This window comes from Tiliqua scincoides, chromosome 4 (genome assembly GCF_035046505.1).
Source record: "Tiliqua scincoides isolate rTilSci1 chromosome 4, rTilSci1.hap2, whole genome shotgun sequence".
Classification (NCBI taxonomy): domain Eukaryota; kingdom Metazoa; phylum Chordata; class Lepidosauria; order Squamata; family Scincidae; genus Tiliqua; species Tiliqua scincoides.
In genome coordinates, this window is record NC_089824.1 from 58,536,149 (window position 1) to 58,562,704 (window position 26,556).

At 43.8% G+C, this 26,556-nt stretch overlaps 1 protein-coding gene across 1 annotated transcript in view; it reads left to right on the forward strand.

Annotated features, from left to right (window-relative positions):
• The first annotated feature begins 823 nt into the window (after positions 1-823).
• ARHGAP28 (Rho GTPase activating protein 28) overlaps positions 824-26,556 on the forward strand; it is a 98,137-nt gene continuing 72,404 nt past the window's right edge. Inside the window, exon 1 of the mRNA XM_066624315.1 lies at positions 824-1,005. Within this exon, the coding sequence (XP_066480412.1) occupies positions 905-1,005 (101 nt within the window). The 5' untranslated portion in view covers positions 824-904. The remainder of the gene's footprint in view (positions 1,006-26,556) is intronic.

Below are 26,556 nucleotides of genomic sequence, written 5' to 3' on the forward strand. Positions count from 1 at the left end.
CCCACCTGAAATTGGCTCGTGACTCACTTAGTGACTCTCGACCCACAGTTTGAGAAACACTGCTCTATTAGGCTCATTTCCAATGCAAAGTATGGACATATTTAAAATACAGAACACTGTATTCAAAATTTGAAATGCTGCCATTTGGAATCTACCTCAGTGTTTCTCAAAGTGTGGGTGGGGACTCACTAGGTGGGTCATGAGCCAATTTCAGGTGTGTCCCCATTCATGTCGATATTTTATTTTAAATCTATTAGACCTGATGCTGCCATGGTATGAGACTTCATTTGGGGACATGTGACAGATCTGTGCTTTTCATAGGCTACCACTCTGTATATACTTTGAACAATGATAATCAATGGGACTTCCTTCTGGGTAGCTTTGCAGCCTAGGATAATTAAAACTCTTCCCGCTTGATGATGTCAGGACATCACTTCTGGTGGGTCCTGACAGATTCTCAGTCTCAAAAGTGGGCCCTGGTGCTCAAAGTTTGAGAACCACTGATCTGGTTGGTCAACCTATGGGGAATCTGTGTGGTCAGTCCCTGCCCCTGCTCAGCTGGCCCCCTTTGCTGGACCACAAGGGGTCAGTCCTGGGCATGCCTGGCGCCTGGAGCGGGGCTGGCTGTTGCTTCCCTGCGGGAGCGCCTCTTCCCCCGGCAGCCTTGCGCGTCCCTCTGCGCCTGGGCGGACGAGGCCGGGTGTCGGGTTTCCTGGCGGCGCTGCGGGTCCTCCTCCCGGGCGGGCGGGCGCGCGGGGGGCGGTGTTTTCGAATGCACGCTCGTTCCCGGCCCGCCCGGCACTCGGCAGCGAGGGGCGAGGCGGCCATGGCCGGGCTTTGCTGACGGGCTCCCCGGAGCGGCGAGCGGGCAGCCCCGTCTGCAGGAAGACATGCGCCTCCGGCCATGGAGATCAAGGACTCGGGCAGCGTGGTGCTGACAGCCTACCACTCCTACGCTCCGTCCCGTCTCCCCGCCCGCGTGGAGCCCGGCAGTCCCCCCCGCAGGTAAGCGCAGCTCCAGAGGCTTTCGCCAGCAGCTGCCCGGCCATTGTGCCTGCAGGCTGGGAGGACGGGGCCAGCTGCCAGCTGGCTGGGGCTCTCTCTCTCCCGCGGTGGTGATGATGAGGATGGCTTCCCCCCATGCGAGCCTTTATCTCCATGGCACCGGGAGACACGGACCCGATTGCTCCACCGAGGAAGTTTGACGCGTGTGCCGGCGGCGGTGCCCTTGGCTGGGCGCGCACGGGCAGGGGAACAACCGGAGTGGGGGTGGAACCGGCAGAAGGGCTCCGTTTAAAGTCTCCCGAGAGCTGCGGATCAAGTTTGTTTGCTAACCCAGGTTAGCATCCAGATAAGTCAGGAGTGAACGGAGAGGGGGCGGGGGACCGCTGCACTTGTGGACGAGACACCGGATTGAGGGCGCGATCCTATGCGTGTCTCCTCAGAAGTAAGTCCCATTAGAGTCAATGGGGCTTACTCCCAGGAAAGTGTGGATAGGATTTGGCTGGCAGGCAGGTCGTCATTTTCATTGAAACATCAACTCTGATTCTTTCTCCTCCTTCCCCCCCCCCCCACATGATGTGAAATATCTGGTGTGTTGTTTTTTTTAAGATACTGCACACACTTTAAAAATACTAACCTATCTTATCCTAAGGGCAGATGAATAAACCCAACGCTTCCAAATTAACCTTACACTCTACAAAGTGGTTCTTACACTTTTAGCACCAGGACCCACTTTTTAGAGTGAGAATGTCAGGACCCACCAGAAGTGATGTCATGATCAGAAGTGACATCATCAAGCAGGAAGAGTTTTTACCATCCTGGGCTTCAATCCTACCCACACTTACCCAGGAGTACATTCCATTGACTATCACTGTTAAGAGAATATACACAGTAGCTTGTTAAAAGTACAGATCTGTAACATTTCTGCAAATGTAGTCACATCCCATGGTACCATCAAGTCTAATACGTTAAAAATAAAATATTGAAATGAATGGGAACCCACCTGAAATTGGCTTGCGACCCACCTAGTGAGAAATTTTGCCTTACACTCTACAGTCTGAGAAACTTTGCCTTACACTATACAGCACTGAGCAGAGCCTGACACAAGCTCACAAAAGGGTATTTCAAGAGGTTATTTCCAAACAAGCAGCATTTTTTCCCCTCTGAGGCAGGAATTACACAACATTAGTGTGCATCTTGGAGACATTCCTTACATTTGTCCCTGATAAGTGTGCTGATAATGGAAATTGTTTGGGTAATATTGCTGGTGGTACCTTTGCTCCCAGTAACGGCGACCTTCCCACAAATGTGACCCTGGTTTTAGCTCTGTTCTACAAATGAAATAAGTGTATGAAGATCTGGGGATTTTCCTTTTTCCTACCTTTGAAAAGTACTTCTGCTTTGGTAATTAAAGGTTAAAATGCATAAAAGTAGGTTTTTACTGTAAAATAGCAGATGTCATTATCTGATCATGGACCAGCATTTTGTTTTAGTCTGGAGACCATGTGCAGGATTGAAAGAAGTTCTGTTTGCATCTCTTAGAAGTTAACTATGTTTTTCTGATGATAGATGTCATATGTATGTAGAAGATGAATCTGCTTTTAGTATATGATATACTTTATTTTATTAACTTGATGCAGATTATTCACTTCTGCTGCTTACTGAAAGTCCCAACATTGACAAGATCAGTTGTGTGCCTACCATAGACCTGCCTGGGGCAAATGCCCCGGGCGCTGGCCACTGGGACCCCGCAGAAGCCTCTCTGAGGCTTCCAACAGGGGTGGAAAATGTGCTTCCGGTTTGCCTGAAGTGCAGTTTATAGCACCGGGGAACCTCACAGGGGTTTCCCTGGCGTGGGAGGAGGTTGCAGAAGGCTCCACGAGCCTCTGGTGAGTGGGGGGGGGTGGATTTCTGTCCACGGGGGTGGCGATAGCCTGTGGGGGGCGCCATTGTGGAGCTTTGCCCCAGGCACAGGGCTGCAGAGGTCTACGGCTGGATCAGATATGGACATATGGACGTTATGCTATCTTTATTTAAAAGCATTTGTATCCCACCTTTTCTAGTGCAGTGGACAGTTCAAGGCAGATCACAATAATCTAAAATCAACCAACCACCAATAACAAAGAGAGAGAGAGAGAGAGAGAGAGAGAGAGAGAGAGAGAGAGAACATTTTTTACAGGTTTTTTTTTTTTCCAATCCCAAACAACTACATTCCCAAAACAACTACATTCAACAACAGGGCAGCTATCACCAGTGAAAAGAAACATAAACAGAGCAGAATCACTAGCAGAAAGGCCTGGTTGAACAGAAGTCTTAACTCCCGTTTGAAATGCCTGCACAGAAGAACCAGTCAATTGTGAGCAGGAGGGAGTGGCACAGGCTAGGTACCACAACAGATAAAAGCCCTTCCATAAGTCACTGCTAACCACATTCCCAAAGGTTGCAACACCCACAATAGAGCCTCACTCAATGATCTCACAGGAGAGACTGATTCATACAAAAAAATACTTTGAAAATTAAGGTTCATATCATTGAGGGCTTTATAGTTCATCACCAACACTTTGAACTGTGCCACAAAACATATAGGCAGCCAGTGTAGATGGTACAGTCGGGGTGTGACATGGTCTTGATCCAATCCCAGTCAATAACTGAGCAGCTGCATTCTGTTTCAAGTACAATTTTTAAACACATAGAGTGCATTACAGTAGTTAATTTTGATGTCACCAGTGTATAGATAACCATACTAGATTATGCCAATCCGAAAAAGGACGCAGTTGGCACACTCCAGGCTCCAGCCACTATTGGCTGGACATGTTCAAAACCAGGTTCAAGAGAATCCCCCAACTGCAAACCTGATCTTCTAAATGCTGTGCAACCACATCCAGAACAAGCTGACAATTCAATTTCTGAAGCACTGTTCTCATGAATAACACCTCTTTCTTATCTGGATTTAATGTTAGCTAATTATCACTCAACCAGCCCATCACTGCCTCCAGACAGCATTTCAGGACTTCCACCACCTTTCTAGTCAAAGGTGAAAATGAGGGATGTCATCCATATATTGGTGACACCCAACTCCAAAACTTTGAATGATCTCCCCCAGTAGTTTCATGTAGGTGTTAAAGCATAGGTAATAGAATAGAACCAAGCCAAGCCAGGCCACTCTATGTGGATGCTGCCGTCACATGGTGGGCACTTTATGTGCAAGAATAGCTTACTATGTTGATTGACCAGTTTCCTACCACACATCACAAATGACCAAATATAAGGGTCCCTTATGACATATAGAAAATGACTCAGACTGCCATCCTATTAATACTTACCTGGGAGTAATCCCCATTGACTATAACAGGAGTTACTTCTGAGTAGACATTCATAGGGTTGGACTGTTAATCTGCATGGAGAATTGCTGTTCACAAACTATTCACCATATGGAGATGCAGTCATTGTAAAGAATAGTTTTATGCAGCTTCCACAATCATTTGAGGCCCTCTGACAGATGACAGGACCTATGTTGCTAGTCCTTAACTCAGTGTTCCAGATGAATTTACCTGGAAGAAAGAGCAGGGAAATGCAAAGGCTTTGGTAGATTTTGATGATGGGAAATCAGCCTAACAACCAGTTGTCCTGTACATAAAGAAAGTTTTCCACTCCTGCTTCTTATGAGAGTAAGAACCACCTCTTTGCTTTGAGTGTCTCCCTCCTAGTGTACGTGTTCCTGCAGTTGGCCAAAGAGAAGACACTACTAGAAGCATGAGAGCTGCCACTATTGTTGCCTCTTGTAGTGCCAAGCCTGACTCTGAATCTTTTGTTATATGGAGGTACAGCTGTAGTGCTCTTCTCAGGTCACATGTGGCAGACTGATACATATGCAGAAGCACTTTTCTAGGTGGTTTCCAAGCAAAGATGTCAGTGTTCTCCATCTAAAGTGATGGGTTTTCTGTCATGAGTTTTCTGATGGGTTTTCATTGTTGTTTCTCTAATACAAAGTGATGGGTATTCATCTAAAGCCCAAGAGATGGGTTTTCTGTTTTCTTGGCAATAATAGAGCTTAGATATTAGAGTACATCACAAGTGTTTCTCATAAGTGTGTCTTCATGGTTTTGGGTCATGGCCAACGCTTAGGATAGGATTCAGCCAAACTGAGCCCCATTGAATTCGGCTGTAAATGTTAAGAACTTTCTCATCTGTTCCATTCAAATCTATGGAATTTAAAAGTACATATGTTAGTGTGTTGTGATTTTTTCTTTTTTGTTTAATTGTATGGTTAGTAACGAAAACAATTGTTTCATGTGTATTGTAATGAAGAGAGTTTTAAAAGGGCTTAATTTGTCTGATTCATGGTTCTAATTTGACTGAATCAGAGCCACACAGGAATACCCTTGATTATTAGTGAAAACAAAATTGCACTGTCAGAAAGGAAATAAAATGAAAGGTCCAAAGTTGATTCTACTGAATTAAAAGAGCCAAGTAGTGTCAGTTCAAAGGCTTCAAACAGTGTCAGAAGTTACTTGAAACCTTTGTGTTTCAGGATCATTAATGTGAACTATTATTTGAAAAATATATATAATTACATTTTAAAAACTAAAGTTCTGTGGGATATCATATTACTAATAAACGCAAGGCACTCTTGCAAATTAAACAAAACAAGCACACTGTTAAAGAGTGATTCTGGTAGTGATGTTGCCCACTTCCTGCAGCTGTCTGGTTGCAATAGCTACTCCTTGCCATATGGCCAGTCAGTAACTCCATCTGCGTTTCCCAAACACGCTGTGGAAAGAGGTTGTATTACCCCAGCATGTGGCCTGGTGGAATGTGGAATGCATGAAAGCAAATGTACTGGTTGTTTTAGAAAGGCTAGAAAAGTCTGTGTTCTAATCCATGCTCCCTTTTTTTTTCTTCCTAAGAGTTCTTTATAATAGGTTTTCTTGTCATAATTTGCTTTCCTCTCTTCCTCTCTAGCATTCATTGAATCACATCACAGTTGTTGCAGTACACTAATTTTGTGGTTCATTAAGACAGCACTCTGGAAATGTATTTTACATCTGAAGGCAATCAAAGGGTACCATTTTCTAAGTGTTCACTAATAGAAGATAGGAGAACCTTGGGGCCTCATTTCTCCTTGATTGCCTTCCCGTTATGTAGATGAAAAATATGCTGAAAATCAATGGAATAATTTTAAATCTATACCAGTAGGAACAATTAATAGAAGCATAGATACTTGCTCCACTATTAATAATATATTTTGGAAGTACAAAAATGAAGATGTTCTATTTCTACTAAACTCTGGGCTGCAGGAGATAGTATATTCTTTTTATCAGAAGCGCCAATGTTTAGTTTTATAGTCCTTCATTCTACTGCCTCTAAATGAATGTATAGTACACCAGGAGCTGTTTCTTTCAGGTGAATTGTTTTTAATAGCATGGTGATCATTTCAGCAGACATAAAAATACATTACATAACATTTTACGAAGTCTATTAAATATTCTGTTCTACAATTGCATGGTCCTAATTCAGGAACATAATATACTGGATGCTGGGCTGAATATTGACAGCTACTGTCTTGGAAGACTCTCCTGAATGTTCTGGGTTTAGGACTTGATTATCGTGTTGCGCTTTCATATCAAGTAGTTTGTGTCATATAGACTGAGACATATTTTTCTCTGAGTTATATTGTTCTTGTAGCACCATCAATGTGCATGGTGCTTTACATTAGAAGAGAAGACATTCTCTGCCCCAGTATAGGCAACTCTGCAAGTGAGATGGAAGGAAAAGAAGAAGGGGGTGGGATAGGTAAAGGGAGAGGGAGAAGGGGATGGCAGAAGTGGAAGAGAGTAGAATGGATGGTTTCAGTTTTGGGAAGTGAAATGGGAAGAGGCAAGGAAGGGCCAAGCCTTGGGGTATCATCTGATGTCAACAAAAGGCACTGAGGGTTCCTAGAGTTGGTGTGGATCGTGGAGCCCTAGCAGTGTTGTTTGTCCAGATAAAAGACAGATGAGGAGGGCAAGATAAACTTATAATGGATATAGTAGTCAGCCAGTTCCTTAGCTCTCCTCCAAAGGTGTTCAGCTCCACAAGTACACAGAACATTTGATAGATGAAGTGACCCAGAGCTGGGCATGAGAAGGGAGGATAGTTATTATTATTATTAACAACAGTATTTCTATACCGCTTTTCAACTAAAAGTTCACAAAGCGGTTTACAGAGAAAAATCAAATAACTAAATGGCTCCCTGTCCCAAAAGGGCTCACAATCTAAAAAGATGCAAAATGAATACCAGCAGACAGCCACTAGAACAGACAGTGCTGGGGTGAAGTGGGCCAGTTACTCTCCCCCTGATAAAAAAAGGACCACCCACTTGAAAAAGTGCCTCTTACCCAATTAGCATTGGGAGAGTGATGCATATGTGTCTGGAGCCCAGATTAGGAATATGAGAGTGGAAATTGTGGCAAATAAGGATGAGACAGAAGTAGCTGTGGAGAGAGGAGGGGACAATGCTTCTGAGAAAGCCACTGAATCAATGGACTGCCAGTCACAGGAGGTGCTAGAAGCTGGACAGGGTGAGGGTGGATTGTGTGTGATGTTGAAGAACATGGTGATCATTCAAATAGTGATCCTACCACAGTATAGCAACATGGAGATGCAGACTGGAGTCGAGCCTCACAGAATGAACTTCAAAGGTAAAAAGCAGTCCAGTGGAGGAGTAGGCCGGGGATGAAATCACAATGATTTGGAGAGAAGGTCAACCCCTTCAACACAACCTTGCAGGCAAGCTGTATTGGAGGAGAGCCCAGCACAGGAGAGGGCAGCAACGGTGGCAGTGTCACAGGGAAGAGACTTGTTTCACTGAAGGTAAGGAGATATAGGGACTAGAAGAGGAACAGTTCATGGGCAGTGACAGTTTTCCGGACATGGAAGCAGCAATTCCAGAGGAAAAGGAGAAAGGAAACGGGGAAGGGGAGGCAGCGAGTCACTTTTCTCCCCCTTGTCAATTGTCTCCCTTGTGTCAGTCTAGCTTGTAAGACCCCTGTGGGTTGTCCTTTTGCTCTGTGTAAAGGACCATGCCTGGTGGTGGCAGCATACTAATTAATCAAACATTAGCCTAGACAGCCTCAGAGTTCATTTATACATACTCAGTCATCTTGAAGAGCTCCGTCCATTCCCCCTGCACCTGTATACTCTTGTCTTACTTTCTCTAGCCATTGTAAAGGGATTCTAGTACTGGGCTGGTAAAGTCTTATCTTTTTATACAAATCATAATCACTTGTTTATGATTGTTTATAATTTTTTGAAAGATGCAGTTAATGGAACTGAAGAGGACTTTCCTCACCATTCTGTTTTCTATAGATATGCACAGCTGAGAATGGTTCATAGGGAGGTTCATACCAGCACAGCGACAGCAAGATTCTTTCCTGGCACTTCCATTCCTTTATGTTGCATGTCAGTTCCATCCCATTCTTTAAAATTATTACTACCCTCTTTTGGGCTGTGCCAGGATAGCTGACATTATCATATCTCAAGTGCCTCTGAAGGCTCCATACCGAGGTGTCCATAGTCCTACAGTTTCACTCAACATCACCGAAGTATATTTGTTAGTGATAGCTATAGCTGGTGCAGTACCAGTATAGCTACACATGGACTTGCCCAAAGAGAATGCAGTTTTCCATTTGCATATTTTTCTTATATATTATTGATGCACATATACACACATGAGAATGTATACATGTTGATAAAATCACATCAAGATGCATTGATGCTTGTCAGTAATGTAAAAGAAAACAAAACTCTCAAATTTTCTGTACAAAGGTGTGGAAGAAGTTCAGTCATCCAGTACTGAAGAGCTAATAGATAATGCATTGTTAAAAGTCTGCTAACAAGATCAGCCAATTTGCAATGTCCAGACCTGGGGAGAAATTCTGATGGAAAGTTCTCATAAGCAGACTGAGTAAAAATATTGCAAAATCCATGTGAATTTGGAAGGAAGCAACTCCGCCTCTTATCCAAATCATTTTTCAAAATATCAAAACCAAAAACAATGTAACTGGACTATTTTATAGCTTATAAACTAGTTTAGGGCACAACCCTAACCAACTTTCCAGCACCGAGGTGAGGGCAATGCAACTTTGAGGTAAGGCAACAAACATTCTTCAGGAGGCCTCTCTGACTGCCCTCCCCCAACTGCAGGATGCAGTGCATGCCCCACTAGCACAGCTATGCCAGTGCTGGAAAGTTGGTTAGGATTGCACCCTTAATTTTTCTAGTGTGCTCCAGGGACTCTTAGGTCCATTGTTTTTACACACACACACACACACACACACACACAAAGAGAGATGCACAATTCTTTGCTGATTGAGAGCCTAATCCTGAGCTCGGTGCTCCAGCTTTCCTCCGGAGTGCACTGTTGCAAATGTGCCGTAAGGCACGTCTGTGAGGCTTACCACCAGGCCAGCACCTGTGCTAGCCCAGCGCTGGTCGGTGCTGGGCTAGCACCGGGCGGGCACCCATCCTCCACTGCTCAGCAGTCTCACGAACCGCCAAGCCACAGCACGGTAAGCAGGGGTAGGGAGGAGTGGGGATGCAGTGTTCTGGGGAGGGGGGAGGCAGGCGGAGGGTGGAGAGAGGGTGGGCAGGAGGCGTAATAGGTACGCAGGGGGTGGAGAGAGGGTGGGTGGGAGGTTTGCTGGGGGAGGGAGTGGGGAGGCAGGAGGCAGCTCCGGTGGAGCTCAGCTTCACCAGATCCTGTCTGCTCGTGTAGGGCTCGACGCCCTACACGAACGCCTTTACTGCCGACCTTTTGGTCGGTGGTACAGTGAGTAGCCCCATTGCGGGGCTGCTTCCCTCACCTGGGGAAAGGGGACGAAAACCCCCTTCTTCGGAGGCGCCACCCGTGGCAGGCTGAGGTGTGCAGGATGTGGCGGCAGCTGTTCTCAGTGCTGCTGCAGCCGTGTGCCCCGGGCAGCTCAGGATTGGGCTATTTACTTTTTTTAATTCTTTCTCATAAAGAAAAGGCTCTCTTTTTCACTATAATTGAGGCCATTAATCTTTTTTGAAAATGAAGCATGCATGTGTTAGCAGAGGTTAGTCCCAAATACATTTCCTCTCTCATTGGAATATATCTCCAAAGAACGAACGTCCAGGAACATTTCAGTGTATCTTTCCATTTTCTGAAGTCCAGGAGTTTACAATAACATGGAGTGGCATTGACAAACAGTTTTGCTGAGTTCCCTTTCCCAAAGGGGAAAATTAAATGTGAAATTCCACAGATCTTATGAGAAAACAAATTTAGAGATAAAATACTGATTTACAGCAGTTCCAGGAATTAGCCTTGATTGAGCACATGCTGCTTCATTCCATAGAGTGTTGCAAATTGTCTAGTATCAATTTTATTGATTTAGTAAATATTGATTTAGTGCATCTGACACCTACAAGCACACAGAAACTGTGCTGAGCCACATGTAGATCCTTGATGGTACAAATCAGCTAGTGGGTAATACGACATGGTTTGAGAGCACCTGATATCTTTCTTAAGTTATAGCTCAATCTTACCCAGGGTCTATACCAGGGGCCTCCAAACTTTTTGGCCAGAGGGCCGCATCAAATATCTGGCGTGATGTGGAGGACTGGAAAAAAAATTTAAATATAAAATTTAAATAAATAAATTAGAAATAGAACTTAGATAAGTGAATAAATGAATGAATTGGCTCATTCATTCAACCTCTCTGGCCCTCAGAACACCCTCCAGACACAATCAGAGCACAGTTCTGGTCATGTTCAGTTGAGTCGGCCAGAGGCTTTCAGGGGACAAGAGGTTGACTGTGCACTGGAAAGAGGCTTGATGCGGGCTGCATCTGGCCCCCAGGCCGGGGTTTGGAGACCCCGGATCTATACTGATGGAACTTGTGAGCCATCAGCATAAGTTCTGAACTAACAGTTGGAAAGCTACTCTGCCATTCAACAGGCCACTGCCACTAGGGCAAACAGCCACAACCATACACAGGCAAGAGTGGCCTACAGATCCTCCTCTAGCCTCCATTTTTGCTGATAAGTTGGCAGCAGGGGTGAAGGATTATGAGCAAATTGGGGCAGGCAGTGGGGCAGGCCAGGAAAGGTTTGGGCACAGGACGGGGAGGATCTCAGTGGCAGGCACACACGCCAAGTTCCTCCTTCCCAGCCCAGACCTGCCCTCATTGAGCCTCCTTGTTCTAACTAAAGAGCTGGTGTAGGTCCAAGGAAACCTATTGGAGACCAGGCGGCCTATGAAGAGGTAAGTTAAAATGGTTTTTTCTTACCTCTCCTGGTCTATCCTGCCCCCCCCATCCATAGCATGTAGCGCATGCTGTGCTGGCAGTGCTACATGGCCTGGGCTGGTGGGGCACAGAATTGGACCCTTAAGCAGGTTTCAGTCTAGTCAGTGTCTGCAGATGTGGGGTTTCCCCACTCCTGACCTTCCCCTGTTGCCTCAGGTTGGCTTTGAGATGATTATATAGCACCTGCTGCTTCCTCCTCCTCTCCACAGAACAGCTTCTGCAAGTAAGGGTGCAATCCTAAGCCACTTTCCAGCACTGGCATAAGGGTAATGCAGCTCTGAGGTAAGGGAACAAACATTCCCTTACTTTGAGGAGGCCTCCGTGAGTGACACCCAACTGCAGGGTGCAGCACACGTCCCATTGGCACTGCTATGCCAGTGCTGGAAAGTTGGTTAGGATTTGGGCCTGTCTCCACAGTGGTTGTGGCAATAGAGCCCTCTGCCTTGCATCCTGCTGCTACTGCCTCACCGTTGGCACTGACTGAACCCTGCCTTACGGGCATGTGTGACCCTGCCCCTTTTTCAGCCCAGAACCTGCCTTCCTAGTGTTGTTGTTCCAGCAAACAGGGAGCCACCTTGGGAGAGGTATATGTAGTCATATACGTAGCCACAAGAGCTGACTGTGGTTCACCCAGCAGCTGAAGTACTAGCAGTATGCTACTTTGCTGTCCAAATGACCTTAGCAAAGATCCACATGGCTATGTGCAAGAGATGGCAAATTCTATGGGGGGGGAGTGGGTGCAAGGCCAGGGATGACACCCCTGTTCCCAGACAGCAGGAATGACTACCTGGGAGTCCCACATAAGTCACCTTGAGCTCCGAAATAACAGAAAGCTGGGATATTAATGAAATAAATAAAATCAATGAGTAGGATCAACACTCGCAAATCAGCAACTGTGATGCCAAACCTCTCCTTCTGAATTAGCGCTACAGTTACATGCATCCTGGGGCTTTTTAGTGGGATGGGTGAAAAAGTCATATACAAAGTACCTGTACAAAGGGACTGATGTATTCCTGACACCTTTTAAGCCACTTCTGCCCAATGTTGCATATACGCAGCAGGGACCAAAATGCATACACCTGTGGGCCGGGCAAAAATGGTTTAAAGAACTGGAACATTTTTACTCTTTTTGTTTTTTAAGTGTTATAATCAACTTATATTATGCTACATTGAGTGTAAAGTAGCTAAGAGATTGGTGTGCCATAAATCACCAATCCCTTTTCCTGCTTTATTCTGGTCATAGGGCTCCTGATTGAACTGGCCCTGCCAGTCTGATCTATATACAAATGATGTCAAATTCTTTTGTTTGACATGGACTGTAAACAATCTTAGTTATTTTGGGTATTTATCTCATTGTACTGTAAACTTCCTCCAAAGACAGGAGTCCAAAACAAATATTTCTTTCAAGAACATATTTGAAAACTATCCCAAAGTTTTTGTAGACAGAGCAATTTGTGGCTGAAACCAGTATTTTCAAACTACAGTACCATCAAAAACTTCAAAAATAGATTGTGGGTGGATTCCTTTGGTAGTGTGAAATGAAATTTAAGTTAGGAATGGGTGAAAGACTTTACCTTGTTTAAGCAGGTAGGGCTGAGAGAAGACAGCACATCTGACTTCTTCTTAAAGGGAATTTAAAAGCAGCTTTTTGACAAGAATTAAAAAACATATCTAGACATCTTGTTACAGACTATTATTAAACCATTCAGGAGGTAAGGCTTATAAATAAACCAGACAATAGCGGACTCATTTTTTTTCCCCTGTAGGCTTTAGAGACATCTACAAGATGTCCTTTGAAACTTTCACTAAGGAATGTGGTATTTATAGTCTTTATAGAATTTCATGTTATGGTTGAAACTAGAGTTGGCTTCTCTGGTTTCTTGAGCATGGTGCCCCTGCTGATTTCCCTGGTGCCTCAAAATGCAGAGCTTATGGAAAACATCTGGCTCTGTCTTTTTGATCAGCTTGTTTGGTTGAACACTTGGCCAGCTGCCCTCCATTCATTTCAACAATGTCACTGTCTGAATGGTGCTTGAAGTTGCCTGCTGCAAAAAAATAAAAGTCTGTTCTCTGTGAGCACCTTCAAATAGACAAATCAAGCATGGTGTGCTCAAGTCGATGTGAATATACTTCATTTGAAAAGGAACATCTCTCATAGTATATGTGCTAAGAATCACAGTCTGCAATGTGATAGCAGTCTTATCCTCCCCCTCACTGGTGCAGATGTGCCAAAAAGGAGCACGCTGTATCTAGCTTGGGGGGGGGGGATTGGGAGGCTTTGGAGAGGAAAGGAGATTGGGCAGCCCAATCCTGAGCAGCCTGGCGTGCGGGGCTGCTGCCGACGCCTCAGGGGAATGGGACTTTTGTCCCCTTCCCTTGGGTAAAGGAAGCAGCCCTGCAACAGGGCTATTCAATTCTGTGGCAGCTCTGGAGCTGCTGCAGAAACTGAGAGTCCCATGTCAGACTGTGTGGTCCCCTATTGGACTCAGGATCTGGTGGAGCCAAGCTCCACCTGTCCTGCCCTCCTCCCGTCTCATTCCCTCCCCCTGTCATGCCTCCTCCCAACCCTCCACTCACCTTCTCCCCACCTCCCTCACCCTGGAAGGCCTCCCCCCGCTTCCTCCCACCACTCACCTCTCCACCACCAGGTGGTTCAGGCGACCGCTGGGCGGTGGAATGCAGGCCCAGTGCTGGAGCTGGCCCAGCACGGGCTTGCTTTGGACCAGCTCTGGTACTAGGCCCACAGTAAGGGCTTATTAACATTAACAGTAAGTAACATGCTAACGTGACTTATTGCATGTTTGTGACACTGCACGCCATCGGTAAGCCAGTGCGCACAGGCCTGGATCGAGCCTTAAATCCCCTTACCGCTCTCTACGCCTCCCATTCCTCAGTGGGCCTTCTTGGGCCTGGGCCAGGTCTGTAGCTGGCACTAGTGTGAGGAGAAGAAATAGGTGGGGAGGTTGTTGAAAGGAAGGATAGGATCCTGCATGTGCTATCACCACTAGATTCACCCCTCCTGCAGCTGTGCTGTAATCTAGGAACATGGGCAGGGCAGCAGGTGGCGGGCGGTGTGGTTTTCTAGTGTTTTTCCTTCCCTGTTCCACAGAGGTTTACTCCTACCTATGCCTGCTTTGTCATCATCTGAAGAGGGGAATTATATATGCCGTACGTCAACTACTCCTCATGCCCCACGTATCTCTCCCTGTATATACCAGTATCATTTGGCCTTTGGTGGAGTTATGCCCGCACCTGCGTTATACCTATGCAGTGTTTTTCCGGCATCTGAGGCACATCCATCAGTGGGTAGACTTCTGTTCCAGCAGGACCATCATTGTGTTGGTATATGTGGACATATATGTATAATAGGATAGGATTGGTCTGTTAAAAATGTAACCTTTCTACTGTCTTTAGAGTTCTTAATGTAACTTTCTCTTTACATTTATTGATAATATCAGATATCAAATTATTTAGAAGAAAATTATTTTCTAGTGCAAAATTGCTGCAGTGGTATGAAATTTGTGGACATGCCCACCTAATCACTCACTTTAGATACTGATATTTTGAAGGAAAGCTGTTCTGTACTAGGGCCCTCACAGAATGGTCTTCCTTCTTTGTCAGCATTTACTCAACTCCCCTTCTGAATTCCTGCAAAGCCAGTTCTTCTATTTAGTGAAGACATCCAAGAATGCCCATTGTAGCTGATGGAGAATGAGAGATTTAAAAAGTTCGGATACATTTAGATATTATGACACAAAATTTTTAATGATAAACAAATTAGAAGGAACCCAGCCCTTAACTATGCAGTTTGTATAAATCTTGTTGCATGACTCATAAGTGGTATTTTGGGGAGGGGGGAAATTAGTGGGGGTTTTTTCTGTAATTACTGATAAATCTATTTCCTTTTTTGGAGAAAAAAAGAAGAGGATATTAACTTTCAAAGGAAACTTGTAAAAACTAGGAAATGTAAATTTACCTCGAGGGAGAATGCTTAGGAAATTAACTCTCAAAGGAACTTGTAAAATCTAGGGAATGTAAAGTCAACTCAAGGGAAAGTTCCTACATAGTTTTATTTGTTGGCTCTCTAGAACACCATCTGTGCTGTTTAGGTGAAGATTAAACATCCATGTTCATTTTCCTATTCCACAGGTCTTGGAAAAGGAAGAAATTATGACTTAATGCCATTCAGAGTATTTTCCTTGGAGGAGACCTCTTCCCATTGTCCATAGCTAACTTCTTTTATTTCCTGGACATGTGCTTCCATTGACTCCTTGTTCATACTGCTGAAGAATGTCGCTGGATTCTTTGATGTAGAATTTGAAAAAGCAAACATGATGTTGGAAACAGAGTGCAAATAGTGGCTCTAAACTGTCTTTTGTCACAACATTTTCATATCATTTTGATCAGCGCATGGGATGTTCTCCCATCTTTGTTTCATTATAATTACCATTCTAGCATTCCTTTTATAAAAACTCAGTGCCAAAACAAGTGCTGCTCCAGAGCAGTGGAGACTGTTTCCGATGTGACTGAATTTATCATGCTGTGGTTTTACTACATTATTTGGCACTATGACCAGATATCAATAAGCATGCAGCTGTGTAAATCACAGTGGCACTGTAAACAATTCCTTTGGAAGGAGATGAAGTGTGTCTGACATTAGTCCATCTCAATGCCTTTATAAATTAAAGGCTTTGAAATTAAGGGTAACCCTTCTCCTGTTTTTTGTTTAGCAGAGATGAAGAGACAAGCCTAATGGCCAGAAAAATTTGGGCAGCCCAATCCTAACCTGTGCTGGAAAAGGCCAGCCAGCCTGTGCTGTATCCAGCGCAGGGTTTGAGGTGGATCCATTGCAACTTGGAGTGATCCAAGCTGCACTCCTTTTACCCCATGTCGCTCAGCAGTCACCTCAGTGGGGCTACTCAGACCTGCGCCAGCGAAATTCCTGGTTCAAATCCATGTAGCCCATTGTAACGTAGGGCTGCTCAGGAGGGAGGTTAGGATCTGGTCTTAGTGGCCTCCTGGGCCTGGTCTGCCCACCAGCCCACCCTCTCCTGCCCTGAGACACCCTCAAAATGCCCTCCCCTGGCCTCCTCAAATCCCTATGCTGGCCTCCCCAGGCGAATGCTTCCTTACTCCCTCCACCACTGAATTTGGAGGGAGCAGGCCAGCACGCATCCTCCTGCAGGTGCAGCCTGCTCCTAAGTTATTGCAAGCAACAGCATATTTGCAACACTCCTGGGCCGACATGACTTACGCTGACCCAGCGCAGTCTTAGGATTGCACTCTACAAAATATATAGGATTTATTAAGCAACTGAAAAGAAACATTAGATAGGATGTATATATTAGGAACCAGGTCATTCAGATTCCTAATGATTAATTTCTCAAAAGTTGGCATACAGAAAATATAGATGCGAACAATGTAACCTTAAGATGCCTCTCATACTATGGAATACCTCACAAATGTGAAAGGAATGCATTGTGGGCTTCTGTGGACTCAGAAAGCTTCCCAGGCTTCCCATGCGCTGGGAGGTCTTCGGTTGGTCTATCTGAGAGTTTGGAACCTGCAGATGATGAAATACACTGGTTCCTAATCTGCAGGTATGGAGGGTCCACTGTAGTAAAAACTAGAATATGGACTCTGAACCAGTTAGAGAGATCAGATAGTTACTGTAGTTGACAGGAGAGAAGTTTAATGTCACTGGCAGTGCAATCCTATCTTTAGGAAGCGCCAGTGTGAACTGTTGCAAAAGCACAGCACAGGTTTTGAAGCAAAGCACTTTTTGATATGCGAAGGCAGTGCTGGTGGGACAGTCTGCGTCGGCCCACCAATTCTGGATCTGAGACCCTGACCACTTGTGGAGGTATACCAATTAGTGGGAGACAGTGGGGGGAAGGAGTTTTGGAGGTGGGGAGTTTCTGTTCAAGGGGTGGATTGGTCCCAGGAGAGAGTAAGATCAACAGAAGCTTCCTCTAAACTAAAGAGTATTATAAAAAAACTAAAAAGTATTATTAAAAAAAAAACACAAGCTTCATTTGCTATACCCTATCTTTCCTCCTAGGCCAACCAGTATTACACAAGACTGCTCAGACTTCTGCCAGCTATATAGCTGGTGGATATCTGGGTAGTCCCATATGGCAGATTCGGACATTGTTCAGGGTAATGGGAAAAATACCCCAAGGTGACTCCCATCCGCTTCCTAACTTGCGCTGGATATAGCCCAGGCTATGCGGCCTGGCTGTGCCAGTGTTGGTTAGGACTGGGCTTTGAATGGTTTAGTGGATGAGAAATGCTGTGAATTGCTAGTCCTTGACTCTCAGTATCAAACCATAATATAAATTAACTGTTGCACTGTCTTATGACTGACAAAGATGTTTGCCCCATATGTCTTCCTTTACATAAAAAGGGGGGGGGGATTGGCCTAGGTTCAGAACAGGAACACAAATTCAGTTTTAAGAGATAGAGAACTACTGAATTCATATAGGCTTGTCCTCCTGGTTTTGCAGTCCTCCATGCACATGCAGTTGCAGGGCCAGAATCAAGAGTGGAACAAGTTGGTCGGGGTCCAAGGGGCCATGGTTGTCCACTCATAACCATCTGGTGGGGAGAGTGAGGGAAATTGTGTGTCATTTCCTCCTTGTTGCCTGCTCTCCCTGTCAGCTAATTGAGCCAGCTTTCTCCCCAACTCTGTTTTTGCAAAGCTGACTAGACAACAAGAAGCCTAGGAAAAAGTGAAAATGCCATGTAAGACTTGTGTGGCATTTTCCCCTTCTTGCCTGCTCTCCCAATTGGTTCAGCATTCTCTTCAAGTCCCTGCAATAATGCAAGGACTTGGAAAGAAGGCCAACATGATTGGCTAGTGGGGAGACTGAGCGGTGACCATCACCATCATCTAGTAAGCTGTGGGGGAGAGTGTGCACTGGGCGTGCTTGATGGTGCACACTGTGCAATGGGGAGGACCTGACCTTGCTCCAGGACTTGGAACAAGCTGTTGCTGGTTCTGTCTCTGAACTCTCAAGTGTTTGAAAACGCTTCAGGTAGATCAGGAAGCTGACCACTGATGGCTAATTGTTGGTGTTTTTAAAAGGATACTTGGAAAGTGCACGTCTTTGTGAAAGGGAACACTGATTGCTAAATTGTTAATGGGTACACAGCACCCTTCCACTGTCTCTCCAACCAGAGAGCTATCAACCTGGAGACGTATATATCCTCAGTGAATTAGGACAGGACGTTGTGTTATGTTCAGTGAAAAATAGGCAGCACGGTTATATTGCAGTGACTAAAATGTGCTGCATGCCTAAATTGTACAGGGGAAAAGGCCTGCATTGTTAGACAGTGGGAAATTTTTACCCCTAAATGAATTGTTATATTAAGATGGGACATGAGAAAGTGGTAATACCCACACATCAAGAACTGGAGGAAAAGTAGAAATCTGCATTAGGGCTGCTATGGAAAACTGGTAGATAGGCATTAGCAGAGATTTTTGCTAAAATGCAATCCTCTAGGGCAGATTCTTGTGCATGTTTACTGTTTCTAAATGGATCCTATTAAGCCTTTGCATTGAAATGTACACATGTAAAAGCAAGTGCTCCTGCTCGCTCTCTCTCTCTCTCTCTCTCTCACACACACACACACACACACACACACACACACACTCACACACACAAATTTGGGAAAACAGTAAAACTATCTGTTTATATCTGTTGTCCTGCTGATGTGCAGAATTGATATTACAGATATCATATTTCTGAAGATCCATTAGGCTTTAATAGAAAAAGGTTGGCATTACATTTGGAACTCTTTATATTATCTGCAGAAACTTGACAAGGTGTTGCAACTTTCACAAAGTGGATTTATATGCAAGCTTCTTCTCAGAGTTAATAACAGATGTTGTTAGAGCCCCCTTTTAAAAAGTGACAACAAAAAAAAAAGATTACCTGGTTTATTTTGCAGCTGTGTGCTCTGATCTATGTTTCATCGAAGACAGCTATTCCCCTAATGGATTCTTGACATTCATGATCATTTTACAGGTATAATTTTAAAAACAGGTCTTTATGAAATAAGGCCAAGGTTAAATAACTTGCAATCTTAAAGGAGAAAAAACAATCAAGCCAACATGAATTATAAAATGAGCACAGTCACAGACGAATCTGACATTTTTTATCTCATTTTGCGAGTTCAGTCATGGCTTTGGGGAGGAAGAAGACAATCCTATAGCATAGTGACAGGGCCATTGCATCCCAGACAATTATGTTCCAGTCAAATGTATCCCATTTTTTGTCTGTTCTTTTTGTGTCCCAAACATTTGTGTCTTAAAATATGTACATTTGTATTAGATGTACTTTTCATTTTTAAAAAGCAAAGGTAGGGTTAGAGCTGAGATACGAGGCTTAAGATATATAACATGGGGTTAGTTGCCCAGTTATTGTTTATTGCCTAGTTATACTGGGATGCAAATCACTGGGATGCAAACAAACAAAAACAGAACCAGATGCCAAAGTCCATTGACGCCAATGCTGGGACGCATTTGACCAGGACACAGTCATTCAGGATGCAAATATCATAATGCCCTGTATCATGAAGTTGTCAGAACAGTTGTTGAACTGCTGCACCACTTAGGGCCAGCCCAGGTAGGAAGTCCACTGAAAAACCTGCCTTGTGTGGTGGGTTGTGGGAGGTGGAAAACTGGTGGGAGGGGATACCAACTGCACCATTCAACACCTGCCCCAACCTCTTTTCTCTCAGTCTCTCTGGAAAGTGAGCAAGAAAATAGGGGCTGCTGCTTATCTTGCCCTGCAGTGCTGCTGCCAAGAATCATGTTCGAGTCCTGTTCCCGACAACTTTTCTGGAAGGAGAGTCCCTTTTACTGGAAGATAACACACCTCTTGCCTTCTCTTTTGTTAGCGCTTCTTCAAAACAGGCCAGTATGTGGAAAATCTTTCTCATGATCCCCCCTACACTGCACTGGCCACTTTTGAAGAGATACTGGTAGAAGAAAACGTTCTATATCTGCCTCTTAGAGGTATAGCAGAAATGATTCTTGTTCAGGGTCTTCTAGTCAAAAATTAATTCACAGTACTCATTTATCATGCTGGCATAAGTTATCATGGAGATAGATTCATGGTGAACCAATTAAACAAAATTCATCACCCTTTAGGTAACCCAGTAATCCTCATCCCACTATGCCAAAAAGGTTCTATCGATCAAGTCAAGCTTTTTAAAAAAAAATAGTTGTAACAACATTCCAAAACTGCTTGACAGTGTTTTTATTCACTCTGATTTCTGCATAAGTACTGGGGAGCAGCTCTGTTGGAAAAATCCATCTGCCACATATCCTGCATATTGAAAAGAAAAGTCATGGCATGAGCAGTGCCCACTGAAATAATTTCAGGAATTTTGTGTTGCTAATAACAGCTTGCATTTTAGGCCAACCCTGCCAACTGCAGCTAAGCCTGTGTAGGCTGACAAAATGCATTCCTGGCTGTATCAGTAGATGGACTGGATTACATTACAGCTTCCATGATTCTCTTAGATGACTTTTTATCATCAGATAGGAATTTGTTTCATCAGATCCAAAATGAGGTTTTGAGCTTTGAAAACGCATTGATCCAGATTACTTGCTTTTAATTCTGTATTATCTGATACCCAAAGCATAAATTCTGGTGGAACAAATTATTATTTCAGTAAGACCGGTGTAGTGGTTTGGGAGGTGGACTTAGAGCTGGAAGATCCAGGTTCGAATCCCCCCTCAGCCATGAAGCTTCTTGGGTGACCTTGGGCCAGACACTTTCTCTCAGCCTCACCTACCTCACAGGGTTGTTGTGAGGACAGAAGGAGGGTAGCACTGTGTACACCGCCCTGAGCTCTGTGGAGGAAGGGTGGTATAAAAATGTGAAAAAATGGTGTTTAGTTTTAGATTTGTTTAAAGTTTAGTTGTGTTTTTTTTAATAATGTAGTAAAACTGATAGACCAGAGCAGTCCAGGAATCAAACTGAGGATCTATGAAGCGAAACTCATTATTTGTTACAGACTGATTTATTAGGACCCTGGTCCTATAAGACACCATTGTCAGATTTTGTTGACTCAGTGGTGAAGATATCCCGTGTGATTTACTTCATTCTCTACTGGAGGCTTACATTTATATACCATTTTGTAATCTATTCATTGTACAAACCTTTAAACACAAATTTCCCAATAAAATCAGGGACATTCAGCGCAGGGAGTAGCAGGTGAGGCAGAACCACCTCATCATAATGGAAAAGCACCGCACTACCCTGCCTGCTTACACCTGAGGATGCTGTCCTTATACCTGACAAAGTGGATGTAAGGGGAGCCTCCTCGGGTGTAAGGATAACCTCCTTGGATGTAAGTGGGCAAGGCAGCTGCGGTGCTTTTCCATGGACAATGATGGGGCTGTTCTGCTTCACCTCCCGCCCCCACACCACATGTCCCTAAAAAAAGTCAAGTATAGGCATTACAGTTAGGGAAAGGAGACAGCTGTATTTTCAAAGATGGATGACGTATTTGTGCTCATGCTTTTCCGCTGGTTTATGATGCATCAATATGCCTTTGTAAACACTGACATGTCTGTTTAATTATTTTTGTTGCAAGTTAATTAATAATGTATTTACTACTAGAATTGCTATCTAGGATACGTAGTATGGAACAGTATAAGTCCAGAGTTTTAGTCATCCAGAACCAAAAGAAAGATGTCAAAGTTGCTTGCATTTATGCTCGTTTGTGGTTTTGTTTTCGTGGCTGTTGGAAATAGTGTGGAACAGGAACAGCCCAAGACCTCCTGGCACATGAGGCAGAGTGCCAAATGCTACCCTTGCCCTTACCAGGTGATGTTCCAGACTCTCCTCCTCCCAATTTAGGCAAGTGGGGGAATAGAGGTCGTTTCCCCCTGTTTGATGTGCTGCCTGAAGCAACTGTTTCTGTTGGCCTCATGGGCAAGTCAGCTCTGTTATGGTACAAATCTTGGGACTGATGGGATGCCATAAGCTTTTAGCTCCTGAAAGAAGTACTCACAAGGGTATCCTCAAACCAGAAAATGTAGGTGCATCTTAGTAGTAAAACATTTAGGAACTGCTTATTTAAAATCTGATAGCAATAAATGCAATCCAGCCAAAATTAGGCACATTTAAGTTCAACTGGTTTGCAATCAGTGGGTCCCAAAATGCTTAGCTGCTGTTCATTGTAAGGTCACCTTTCTTTTTAAAACAGCAGTCTTGAATTTGTACTACTTCCGTATCAAAGCTCCTGACATGTAACAGTTCTATGCTAGGCTAGATGTTTTCTGCCTGAAGACAAATAGAAAATATGCTGCACTGAAGTATGAAGAGCAGTCATCTAGAAGTTCAGCTTCACCAAAGAAGCTTAGCAGATCAGGCTGATTACGTCTGCAGGGAAAAAAAAAAAACAGAGACTTGTAATTTTCACGTGTTACATGATGGCCATTATGCAGGCTCCATTCTTTGGTTTTCAGCTGCAATTGGAATATGATAAATATAGATCGACATGATTCAAAGGCAGCAAACTTTCTTCAAAATTTCTGTTGATTATGATGGACAGTGGCATAGCTAGAGGGGGTGCAAAGTGCAAAGTTTTGCAGGGAGCCTCATTGCAGTGTGCAAGTGGCCCCTCCCCTCCCCATCAGAGCCATTCCAGCAGTGGGAGCAAAATGGAGGCGAATGCTGGATTTTGTCCAGCTGCTTCTGGCTCTTAGGAAATGCTCACTTTCCTGGGAGTTACTGAGTATCATTACATTCATTGGGGCTTCCCTCTGAGTAAACATGGATTGCACTGCAATAGCCCAATCCTATCCTCCCCATCCCTCACTGGTGCAGCTGTACTGAAAAGTCGTACACTGCATCCAGCAGGTGTGGGGGCAGAGTGAAAGGCTTTGGAAGGGAAAGGGAATTTAAATCCCCTTTCCCCTCTGTAAAACCTCCGCCCCACATTGGGCATCTTCAGGCATGCACCCCATTTCACTGGGGTGAGTTCAAGGAGAGAAAGGGGGGAAAGAGGCTGCCCATGGAAGGGATAGGATTAGGATCTGGTACCTATGAGATCCATCCTCTCCCTCTCCCATTCCGCCTCCCTCCCATCTCCCTCCTTACCCAAAGACTCCCCCGTTTGTCCCCCTCCCTACCCCATTACACACAGTCTCAGCCGCTCTCCACCCTCACCACCTGATTACCTGCACTGCTAGCAGTAGCCAGCAGCGATAGCAGACCTCCAGCACCACCACCATTTGCAGAGGCAGATTCTAAATATCTGTTAGCAGCACCTGCGTGTACCTCTGTATAACCATTTACAACACAGGAACTATGTTCTGCTGTTGTAAAGGACAGCCCTGTCCTAGTTAGGATTTGACTATAAGTTATAAACTTTACAAGCCAGTGCTACGCAAGACAATGCCCATGTTGTTTAAAGAAAACTATAGAGTTCCAGATGTGTCCAGAGGAATTCTTTTTTCCTCACTCTTTTCACCAAATGTTCGTTCTTTGTTTTGGAGCTACGTCAAATTTTTTTTTTTTACAAATGGAAATTTTATCACATGTTAACCTTGGACACAAACCTTCAACAAAACAATGAAGCAAGACAGATCTTCCTTCCTTTGTCTGATTGCATCACTGGAACCACTGGCTAATAAAGAGATTTTTTAAAAAGTAAAGCACCAAACATCTTTCCTGATTGCTTCTCACAGTCCGATGCATTTGAATTTCAGTTTATCTGTACGTTTGTTTACCATGCTAATACAATGCAGTGAAACTCAAGGCAGCTGAACTAAAATAACAACAAAGGCATCATCAATATCCTTATGGGAATTATCTTAAAGAAGGCAAGAACTGATGCAAAATCACATATAAGTGCCCTTTGATGCCTCTTCCTGTCACTCAGACATGAATGATGCCACACTAATGTATGGGAGTCAAGTTTGCTGTGTGGCGATAGGATGACTCTTCACTTCTGTTGAATCAAAAGTGCAGACAGGTAAGAGAAGAGCGGTTGTGTGGACTTACCATTTCTGCTTCATACTCATCCTTGGCTGGACATGTAGAAAGAAGTGGGGATATTTTGAAGAAATTGTGTAAGTGTTTTTTATACAATGTCTCCTTAGAATTTCCCCCCCCCCTGTTCTGCTGCATATTATACTAACTTTTGAATACATTCTTTGGTTCCAGTTCTTGCTGATTTTTAAATCCTATATTTAAGAGACTGAGATGGCTGAATATAGTTATTTCACATAAAATTAGTTGCTATTTGCAATTGGTCATGTTGCAATTACAGAGCTGGGGATAAGCAATAATTGAGTTCATAATTGCAGAATGCTTAGGATAGGAATGGATTTTGTCCAGTTGAGAATCATGTATTTTATGGATATATTTCATAAGCACATGAAGCATATGAAGCTTATAATAACAGGTGACAAATGAATTTGAAAACCAGTGGGGGGGGGGGGAAATGTCAAAACACTCTGTTCACTATAATTTCATATAATAACCTAGCACGTTTTAAAGAAGAACAAAATAAATAATGGTAATTCTGTGCATTTCTCTGCACAATTTGCTATACTGAGAAGCAATTGATAGCACTTTAAACTAAAACGATAGTTTTATTCATGCAGCATATTTTCATTTAATTTAATGGCCATGGAACAATTTGGCTCTGTAGATATGTTTAAATCAATGACAGTGGCTGAAGGCAAAAACAATCAAACCTATTGTAAAGTGTGTATAAATGGATTTTATAAAGAGGGATTGCTCTTTCGTTGCTATAATTAATTTTGCTTGCTTGCTTGTTTGTTTAGTTAAATGGTATACAATACGGCTGTTTTTCAGGAGAAAAAGGCTGAAAGAAATATATCATCCCACCGAATCCAATTACGTATTATGAAAAGAATGTCATAGATCCTGAAAATAAAATCTGATTTTATTTGTTATTTGCCATGTAGCCCAGCTGAAGTGAGGTAGATTTGCATGAAAAAGTAAATGCAGTAATATTTTTTGAGCTTTACTGTTGAAAAGCACATGCACAGCATTAAAAGCACATGGAGCTCTGGAAAGTACTCAAACATTTCCTTAGCTGCTATAAATTGGCTAATGAAACTTTTGTCAGTGGATAGCGGCTGCTTCACTGTGAACTAGGGCCAAGCCCAATAGTATTCTTCAGTGCTGTGTTTCTTAAAACGAGAGCTGAAGTTTTTCCTCTATGATTATTTTCTTATTTCATATCTGTGGTTTGATTACAGGAATGATGGCTCTATAAATAGTTCCATAAGGCAACTGCTCTCATACATACGCATATGTGACTACCATTACAGGTGTATACATGCACAGTCTTGGGTTGGGGTCCAGCCCAGAATTACTGGTAGCTGGGTAATTTATAACTAGAGATGCAATGAATGGCTTCTCTGGGACTGCTTACTGGGGCAAGCAACCTCAAAGTGCTTCCAAGCTGGCTATCAGTAACAACGAGGCAGTTTCAAAAAAAAAAAAATTAGATTGCATTAAGAGACACAGAAAAACAAGAAAAAGAAATGGTTTGCATGTAAGTTCAAGTACACATGGATTTAAGTGGTCGTTGTGGGTGAAAGAATACTTGTGAATAGCTTGGTTTAGATAGGCATGTGCTGAGTGAAGAAGGGAAAGAGAGAGGGTGAAAGTCAGACTGCCAATTGGCTGAGTTCCCCCCAGAAGAGATGACCCAGTGGGAGAGAAGGAAACAGTCAGTGGTAGATTTAAAACATGCATTGGGGAATGAAGGCTTTTAGAAGGGATGGAGAGTTATTAAGTGGGTTAGAGGGATTGAGAACATGAGAAATTACCTAGCCTTACAGTCCAATCCAAATTGAGCCTTATGACAGTGGAACAGCGGTTCCTCTGTTGTAAATGGCTATATGGCAGCATATGCAGCACGTTGCCAGTGGCTATTCTAGTGAGTCACGGTGACCTTTGACCCTAGACTGTAAAGTCATTGGATAGCCCAGTAAAGTATAAGCAAAGACAGAATCATTTTAAAGGTCTGGCTAAAGCATAAAGGCATACACTTGGGAGTCTCACAAAAAAGCTGCTTGAAAGAATTATTTAGAATCTGTTTTGCTAGTTTCACAGAAGCTGGGATTTTGGGGCCTCAAAGGCTATGTTGATACACTTTGGAATTTGGAAAAGGGAGTCGTATCTAAGGCAAAGATAGATAGGCCAGAAGCACACGTCTTACCAAGGACATTACAATGCTGAGA